We start from the raw sequence: 9,593 nt of genomic DNA on the forward strand, positions 1-9,593 counted from the left end.
TAGTTATTTATGCGTCAGTATTTATTTAGTGATAATAAATATAATAAAATATGGCGTTTATTTAAATTTTCAAATAGAATCAAAAGAAATCTAATAAATCTAATATCATATGTGCAAAATTTTTTATATATATAATCTATTCTTTTTCTAAATAAAATGTACTTTGTATATATTTATATGAATTTGTATAATTTGTATGTAATTTGTAAAACTAGTCTTTGTCATAAATAAAAATATTATTATATTAAATACTTGCGTATCCATAGTAACCGATTTGAAATTTACGGATTTCTTTAATATTTATTAAATATTTGCTGAATTTATATTAATTATTTTTATGTATTATATTATGATACAATGGGGGAGGAATTGGCAAATTCTGATGTTCGAGTTGTATTAAATATAAAAGAAGGTACATTTTATGATTATTTATTTGTTAACCTTTTGATATAACATTTTCTTTGTATAAAATAATAAACAACATAAAATATTATTACGATAAATAATTATTATTTATTATTTATTATCATTTGCACTACAAAAATGATTTATAATGAATAAAATTTTATAATTGTTATTTTTAAAAAGTTTAACAAATTTAATATTTGATGTTAATGACTTTAGGCAAAGGTTTTGAGCAAATCTTACTACCTACATTAATTGTTGCAACATTAAATGGACATTCTTTAGAAACTGAAATAATAGAACCAAATCCAAATCCTGAATATGATCATGATTTGGTTTGGGAAGTAGATAAAAATAAATTACGAAAGTATGTATCATATAATATTTAATATAAAATAATATTTATTATTAAAATATAATTTTAATTTTATAGGATGAGATCAGGGCAAGTTCCATTAAAATTAGAATGTTTTGCTGTTAAAAGCAATGATAACAAAGAAAAATTAGGATATCTTTTACTTAGTTTAAGATCAGCCCAGGTTTTTACTAAATGGAGTGCTAATAATATAAAACCTAATTGGCATAAATTATTAGGTTTGAAAAATGAATTCAAAATACATAAACCTGAGTTACTTCTTGGTTTAAGTATTCATGATCTGGAAAATACCACAGGAAATGCTCAATTAGAGGTAAATTATATATATTTATATAAATAAATGTTTAATAATATATAAAATTATATATTATGAAATTACAGTTAAAAAACTTAAAAGAATGTCAACAAACAAATGTTCAACTTAATAAAGTAACACCAATTTTACTTCGCGATGAACGTCTTATACAATTAGGTCCATTAAATATTTGTCATGAATTATTTTTAATGAATATTACTGCTATATCTGCAATGCATGTAGATTCATTATTACCAATGAAATATTATACAGATATGAAAAATAATTTGTATTTTTGGTGTAAAATATTAGAAAATGATGTATACTTTAATCAAGCAAAAAAGGAATATGGAGATCTTTGGGCACTTAATGAAAAAATTGTAATAAGGATCAGAAGTTCATTAAAAATTTTCAAAGAATATTTACAATTAAAACCATTTCTGTTTATATATTTAAAATATAAAGATAATATAATAGGTCAATCAGAAATAAATTTGCAATCATTAATTCCTACTGATAATATTGAAGAATTTCTTAAAATCACTGAAAATAGTAGTAGTATTTTAAATCAACGATGTTACTTATGTAAAACAAATTTTGTTGAAAATAATGAAATAGAAAAAATATGTAAAAATCCATACCTTGATTTACAGTTAAAATTACAATATGTAGGTAAAACAAATGTAGGAATGGATGTTTCTAATGCAATGATTAATGATTTAATCATTCCTTTATCTAAGGATATAAATAACTTAAAACAAGTAATAAATTTTTTATAAAATAAATTGTGCGACAAATTATTAAAAATTATCAGAAAATTTATCATTTTTAATTTTCAGAATTATAGTGAAATAGATTGTCATAGAAATCCTGCTGGTGATTTTGGAAAATATATTTGTGGAATTCAAACTATTTCAAATGAATATGATAATGTAAATAAACACATTATAGATTATAATTTTATAAAGGATCAACCGGTTAATGCTATTTGTTCACATTCAGTTGATACATTCCTATGTCAACCTAATTTTGATAATTATTCTAAAAGTGTAGAAGCTTATCATTCTTATTATTTGAATATTTTATTAGAAGCAATTAAAGCAAAATCTTCGAAATTAGCAGTACCAAATATGGAAATTCGGTATTAATCATTAATTATTATATGCTAATTTAATAATTACAATTAGTTTTTTAATTTACTAAGAATTTTTTTTTACTTACAATTATATTTTTTTTTTTGAATTTAGGTTTCATCATCCAAAAACTGGAGTTACATCAACATTTCATTTAAAATTATCCTTTTCTTTAGGAGAAAAAGTAAAATTACAAGATATAGGATGCAAATTTCAATTTATATCGGCAGTAGATGAAATAAAACAATTATTATTATCTTTTCCACCAAAAATTAGCATATATAAAATAGAAGGAAATACTAAGACTTGTATATCCCAACTTAAAATTAATGCAAAAGAATTATTTTGTCCAAATAAGGTAATATAAAATATATAAAATAATAAAAAGTATGATATTTTATTCTTGTATATACTTGTTAAAGTTTAATAAATATATCTCAGCCTGAGTGCCAATATGATATACCATTGTATGATATGGAACATAATAACATTGGTAATTTAGATGTTATATTAAATTTAGAAGATCATGGTCCATATTATAGAATTAAAAGAGTTGTTCCTAGTAAGTTTATTTTTCAATAAATTTATTTTTTTAATATAAACAAAATAACAAAATAAAATAAATTATTTCGATTTAGATGAAAATTTAGGCCCACCAATCTTTGATGATACTTTAGCATATAAAATAGTAGATGAATTAGAGACTTGGAAAGAACGACAAATGGAAATATTTAAAGTTGAGGTAAAACATTTTAATATAATAGAAAAATATATATATAACGATTTTAAAAATATATATATTTTTCACAATAATTTAGTTAAAAAGAAAGGAAGATCGTCATTTAAATTTATTAAGTCAAGAATGGCAAAAACATAGAGAAAATTTAGAAACAAAACTCGCATGCAGTGTTGAACAATGTAAAATGCTAGCAAATAGTTTGAATAATGCTACAGAAGATTTAAGAACGCGAAGATTAAAAAGTCTTGAGAAAGAAAGTAGACTAATTAAAGCAAATGAAGATTTACAATGGAGATATGAAATGAAATTACGAGAACTTAAAGAATCATCTCAAATAGTTCAAGAAGAACTTATGGCAAAGGTTGGTAAAAATTTATATTAAATAATGATATTAAATTATATGTTTTTAATACTTTATAGATAAATATTCTTGAAAAAAGAAAAACAGCTTTAGAAGTACAAGAAGAACAATTAAGTATTGAAAATGAAAGATTACAATCACTTGTAGCAAAACAATCTGAAGAATTAGAAAATTATCAAAAAGGCTCTTTAACCCAAGATCAAACGGCAAATTTATTACAAGAATTAAAAACACTTGAAGAAAAATTGCAAAATGCACAAGAGAATAAATCTTTTTTTAAAGAACAGTGGGCAAAAGCAGTTCGTGAAATACATCGTATAAAAATGGAACATCAACAAGCTATTCAAATTCAAATTAAAAATAGTAAAGAAGAATTACAAAATTTAGAGTATGTGTATTATGTAGCAAAAATATTGAAATCGTTTAAAAAATATTTTGTATTAATTATTTTTTTCTCTTTTTATTTTTAGCCTAGAAGAGATATTGTGTGCAGATACTACTGCTTTGACAAATGATCAAATATTATTAAATGAGATTCAAAAAGAAATCGATGTAATCAAGCCAAAAGCATATTTTATTGAAAAAGATGCTTATTCTCAAGTATTTACACCAAATTCTATAAGTTCCAAAATTTCGCAAAATATTAACAAAAGTACATTAAAAAAATCAGAAGAACAAAATGAACGATTGCAAGCATTACTTGAAGAACGTGATTCTCTTTTAAAAACGGGGAGTTACACAATTGACGATACAATTATTACGAAATTAAATAATGAAATCAGATCTTTAATGATGAAATGATTTTTTTATATAAATTATACTATAAAATATCTCAATATGATATAAAATACTTTACAATTCCTTTTTACATGAATATATATATATACACACACATGCATATATATATATATATATATATATATATATATATATATATATATATTTAAATAAATATATTTTATTTGATTTTTTCTATTAATTCTTATTATATTACATATAAAATAATTATTTTCATGTAATTTAATTAATTAATTACAAGTAAATTAATTAGTTTTAATTTTTAAAAATAATATACATAAAAAAAGCTATAATTTAAAATTTATATTATAACTTGTTTATACTATGAAACATAATTATTTTTTTTTAATTTTTTAACAAAAAATATTAAGTTAAAGAAAATTTTTTTGATTGCATATCTATAGCTTCTACGAGATCCTTTCCAAGAGTATAAAAGTCTTGAATCATTGCCGAAATATTTAAAACTAATTGATTATTGTTATTACATTTTCGGCCATTAATATTTGATATCTTAAAGTCCTTAATTTCTAATGCAGAAGGTTTTAATAAAACTCCAATTACATTACCACCATATGTATCATGAAAAAATAAGGCAAATTCATCATATCCATTCTAAAAAAAAAAAAAAAAAAAAAAAGGAAAAAGATATTTAATATATTAAAAAATGAAAATATTAAGTACTAATATAATATATGAAATTTCATTTAAACTTACTCTAAGATCTTTTAAAAAATATTGCACAGGATCAAATCCTACAACTGGAATCTTTTGAGCTGAATGTCGCTTATATGGATGCCATTCAATAATAGGATGTGCATCATTGATATCAACTGCTTGTAGTCTTCTAGGAATCATATGTGATTTTAAATATATCAAACAATCATATTCTGTAAGTGGTGGCCTAAATAATGGTTTAAAATCTAAAAGAACTTTTGTAAAAAATTGAATTTCATATAACTTTATACATTGTTTAGCTAGCATTGTAATACGATTTAAGACTAAAATAGATGGTGCTTTTTTAGTCCACAATGATCTTTGTTGATCATAAGGAGTAGAAATAAATAATGGTGGTAAAGAATTACGAGATGATCCAAAAAGAGTTTCCACTGCTATTATATCTTCTTCTAAAATGAAATATATTAGATAGAAATAATATAAGTATAGTAATATAATAATATAATATAATAACAGTTTTTTTAATATCAATTGCTTACTTACTAGACATTTCATTATTGAAATTTACAATAATAGGATCTGTATTCCAATGACCTCTAGCAAACATTTCTAAGACTCTTAAAAATTTTACTTGAGGTGTTTGAGAAGATCTATATGGAGTAGGAATTAAATAAATTGAAGCTACAAGTAATTCAACTACTATATCTGGTATGTGAGAATCATCCAATAACTGAGCAGATAACCAACGTTTCGTTAAACAACAAGTCGCTCCAAAGGATGGTTGTTGAGTATGTAATCTAATATGTGACAATACTATATAAATAAAAATATATCAATTTTTTAAAATCATTCTAAATTATTCTTACCCATGCAAAGCACTAGTTAGCTTTGGTAATTCAAATAATGTATTTTCTAATTCTATTGATTCTTCATTATCTTTATATTGGATAACTCCGTTTTCAGTTACTTGTTGTTTCAAGCAACTAATTTCTTTTTGATGTGATATTCTTAATCGAAATACAAATCCATCCTGAAAAAAAGTTAATTTTTTTTATAGTTTCATTATTTTTTAATATTATTTTTTTTACTGATATATAATAAATATTTTCTTATTAATAAATATTTTATTTATTTTCTTATCAATATTGAAAAATAATAATAACCTTATATACATCGATATGCGAAAAATTTGCATTTGTTTTTAACATAAATTGTTTTCTAAGACATTCTGCTATTTGTATATGAAAAGCAGCTTTTGTTTTTCTAAAAGCTTCCAATTCATCTGGCCATTTTCCACTAGTTGATAATTGCAAGTTCACTTCAAGTGGACTAACATATCTAGGTGCTATTGTTACATTTTTAGACAATATTAAACAATTTTTAATTTTTTTAAATTGTTTAGTAGGCCGATAAACTGTTGCAAGTGGTGGAAAAACATCCGTATATCTAAAAACCGCGCTAGATCCTTGAACCCCATGTATTGATAGGGGAATGTCTGTAAGAGACATTAAATCTTTTTCAAAACGATTAAATACATTTATTGCTTTTAGAGCTGCTTCTTCCCCCGTTCCATAAACAAAATGCGTTATTTTGACCTAAATATTGTAAAATTAATTTATTATAATAATAATTTATTATATTAAATTTAATTTATCTATAAGATTAAAATTTACTATAAATTGTTACCTTTTGCAATTTTATAAGTTCCTCTACTTGATCAGCAATGTATGTAAATTTATTTTTAGGAAAACCTAATTTTTTTGTTAATAAAAAATTTATAATTTTTTTACATATTATTCTTTTTCCTGATAACGTTTTGCCTTTTGACCAAATTACTGCTTCTCGAATAGTTCCATCTTGAAATCGTCGTAATTCTGACTTTTTGTTCCAAAATTTTTGGAATTCAATTGCCTAAAATATAAATATTATTATTAAAAAATATTAATAATCTATAATCATATTTAAATTGATTACATACTTCTGGTAAATTTGCTTCAGGGCCTTTAGTAACAATATTAAAACAGTGTTCTGGATTTAATTCCAATCCAAAAAAAATCTTCCCAATATTATCGTAATTATCCTCTGTAAATTCCCACTCTGAAATTTCTTTCGGTAAAACACAAATTTGATGAACTCTATTTGTCAATCCTTTTTCAAAAATATTATAAAGTATTTTTATTATTTGGGTTCGATAATTTGGACCATAATTTAACTTATCTTTATTACTTGAATTAATATTTACTATATTTTTTAATATTTGTGGATCCTCAAACCTATACATTTGTTATATAAAGTTTATTATTTAATTAATTAGAATATTTCTTAATTTATAAAAACAATTACCATATAAAATGATCAAATGCCATATAAAATGGTACTTTTCTCATAAAAAGTGATTGAAAACTATTTGCATGTGCACTGTCCAAATGATTTAAAGAAAGTTGTGCTTCTTTTTGTATCCATTTATATGTAGATTTAAATATATGTGTAGTGATATTATAATAACCAGTGCTATCCAAAAATACACAGTCATAATATTTATGATAGCTAAAAATTCTATTTTTACTATCTTCATTTTGATTCATAGTTATTCCAGATTCACACCAATCAACTTGTACTAATAAAATAAACAATATCAATTAATAATAACAATGAAAATATCAAATTTTTTTTATTCCTTTTTGTGTGTGCGCACATACGTGTGTATATATGTATATATATATGTATAAAATATCATACCTAAATAATTCCATACATTCCTTATTATTTGATAACTACTCATAAATGTATTTAACTTTTTTATGGATAATAAATACAAAATAAACATTGTTATTACATATCCATTAAAAGCTGTACAACCTTTTGATAATCCACGTTGAATCAACCATATCTTCAATAAAATAATGCCATCTCTTAAATTTGGGTATTCTTTTATTATTTTCATATTTTCTGCATGTATTTTCATAGTTAAATCATGAAGAATAATAGAATTATAATGTGGTGTTGGAAGTAAATCTTCTGTAACTGTTATATTACATATATTATAAAAATTATATATATATATATATATATATATATATATATATATATATATATAAAATATAAATTAAAAAGAAGAAACAAAAAGACATATTACTTTTTTCTTCATTAAAAAACCATTCAGATCTAACATTATTTTTTTCTGGTAATAATCTACTTAATTTAAAACTTCCTTCTTGAGCTGATATATGTATAAATACATTCATTTTAGTGCCTAATTTTCCATTTGGTATAATTTTTAAAAATGGTCTTAAATTATCATTCATAAATGTTTTGCTTTTAGCAATATCATCAGTAATATTAAATGCTATGAATGCCAAATATATTGCTTTTTTTTTCATGTATCTATAATTTTGATAGTCTTGTTTTTGAAACATTTTGGCTGGCATTTCAATCATTATATCTACAGTGATATTTGGACTAATCGCAGCATCAAACATATAAGATCCTATAATAGCAATATCCGATGGCTTAAGAAATTTAAATATTCCTTTTGTTTCCTCTGGTACCTTTGGCATTGGAATATGCATATTTAATTTGTTCTTCAATTCTGAAATCTATACAATCATAAAATAATATATAAAACTTTTATTATAATTTTTAATATTGTAATTAAATAAATTTAATTACTTTATATTCTTCTGTTTCCTTTATGGATTCAATATTTTTCTTAAAATTTTTAAACCAAATGTCAAATAAACGTTTATATTTTTCTTTAACTTTAATTTCATTTAACATTTCTTCTATCTGCAGTCTAAATAAATTGGAATGAAATAAATTTTCTGTTTCTCTAAGTTGATTTAGTTCTTCTACTGTTGGTGGCTTATATAAATTTTTATCTAGTTTTCTTTTCTTTTTTAATGAATTATCAATAGAATCATCAATAATTTTCGTTCTTTTTTTATTAGATATCAAGTGAACATTTTCTTTAATTTTTTCTTTTTCTTCGTTTTCTTCATCCCTATAGTTATTTCTATCAATTTCATTGTTAGAATGATCATTATTTTCAAGTATAAAATTATTAGAATGATTCAAAAAATCATTTATATTTGCCTAAAAAGTTTATATGTATGAATTTTTAAGGTTATGTAAACGTATAATAAAACTTCTCTTTATAAATAATTACCTTATAAGATATTTTCATGTTGATTTTTTTCAATTAATTTTATTTTCATATAATTATATTTTTAATATATATATATTACTTTTATATATATATTGACACATTAAAAATTAATTTACGATATGAAACAAAATATTTCATACATACACAGTTTTAAATTTTAATAGAACACGTGAATTCGTAGCTAGTAAATTACTAGTAATATTAGCAACGTTGTATTCATTATACTTCAAACAAACTACAAAACATTATCTAGTGATATCTAAATAAAATTAATTATTAGATAACAAAATTAAAAAATCCAAATTTTTTATCTTCTAAACTAAAATATTACTTTTATTATTTTAAATAATAATTTGAAATTAAGATTTTTAAAAAAATGTATAATTTTCACAAAATTAATTTAATAATTTATTTCTAAGAATCTTTTTTTTTTAAATCTTTATTTTGCACTATAAAAAATTTTAATTATGTCAATTATTAATAATAATTTCTATAAAAAAATATTTAAAAAATTTTTTTTAAATAAATTAATAAATATATTATTCTTCTAATATTTATTGTTTACATATTTATATCAAATTAAAATATTCCATATTTTAAATTACGAGTTATTATCATAGTTATATCATTAAATTATAAAATAAAT

At 21.6% G+C, this 9,593-nt stretch overlaps 2 protein-coding genes across 3 annotated transcripts; one reads left to right on the top strand and one right to left on the bottom strand.

Moving 5' to 3' along the window:
* Positions 1-191: 191 nt before the first annotated feature.
* On the top strand, positions 192-4,155 carry LOC725589 (centrosomal protein of 120 kDa). Of its 2 annotated transcripts, XM_006569001.3 has the most exons (11): positions 192-412; positions 625-772; positions 839-1,094; positions 1,163-1,837; positions 1,916-2,217; positions 2,324-2,567; positions 2,651-2,771; positions 2,848-2,951; positions 3,028-3,309; positions 3,369-3,697; positions 3,780-4,155. In XM_006569001.3, exons 1-11 carry the CDS (start codon positions 358-360, stop codon positions 4,108-4,110), a joined length of 2,847 nt encoding a protein of 948 aa, XP_006569064.1. In that variant the 5' UTR covers positions 192-357; the 3' UTR covers positions 4,111-4,155. The 2 variants fall into 2 exon arrangements, with proteins under 2 accessions (XP_006569064.1, XP_006569065.1); XM_006569002.3 differs by lacking the exon at positions 1,163-1,837 and having other exon boundaries at positions 205-412; positions 3,780-4,154.
* A 310-nt stretch (positions 4,156-4,465) lies between these two features.
* Positions 4,466-8,559, bottom strand: LOC551689 (nucleolar protein 6). The gene is made up of 11 exons (XM_016918016.2): positions 8,452-8,559; positions 7,919-8,378; positions 7,522-7,806; positions 7,126-7,399; positions 6,761-7,055; positions 6,469-6,693; positions 5,946-6,377; positions 5,649-5,812; positions 5,326-5,579; positions 4,822-5,231; positions 4,466-4,719 (listed from the first exon to the last, which is right to left on the bottom strand). The coding sequence occupies exons 1-11, from the start codon at positions 8,557-8,559 to the stop codon at positions 4,474-4,476; spliced, it is 3,153 nt and encodes a 1,050-aa protein (XP_016773505.1). The 3' UTR covers positions 4,466-4,473.
* Positions 8,560-9,593: the final 1,034 nt, after the last annotated feature.

This window comes from Apis mellifera, linkage group LG2, assembly GCF_003254395.2.
Source record: "Apis mellifera strain DH4 linkage group LG2, Amel_HAv3.1, whole genome shotgun sequence".
NCBI lineage: Eukaryota > Metazoa > Arthropoda > Insecta > Hymenoptera > Apidae > Apis > Apis mellifera.

What these genes read in the sequence shown, in the direction of transcription:
- LOC725589 (XM_006569001.3), top strand. Translation starts at nt 358, where the DNA reads ATGGGGGAGGAATTGGCAAATTCTGATGTTCGAGTTGTATTAAATATA. An exon ending in TGTATTAAATATAAAAGAAG is followed by an intron (nt 413 to 624) that starts GTACATTTTATG and finishes TAATGACTTTAG; the next exon opens with GCAAAGGTTTTGAGCAAATC. An exon ending in TGGAAATATTTAAAGTTGAG is followed by an intron (nt 2,952 to 3,027) that starts GTAAAACATTTT and finishes ACAATAATTTAG; the next exon opens with TTAAAAAGAAAGGAAGATCG.
- LOC551689 (XM_016918016.2), bottom strand. Translation starts at nt 8,559, where the DNA reads ATGTTAAATGAAATTAAAGTTAAAGAAAAATATAAACGTTTATTTGAC. An exon ending in CTAACTAGTGCTTTGCATGG is followed by an intron (nt 5,580 to 5,648) that starts GTAAGAATAATT and finishes GTCACATATTAG; the next exon opens with ATTACATACTCAACAACCAT. An exon ending in ATTTTTTAAAAGATCTTAGA is followed by an intron (nt 4,720 to 4,821) that starts GTAAGTTTAAAT and finishes TTTTTTTTTTAG; the next exon opens with AATGGATATGATGAATTTGC.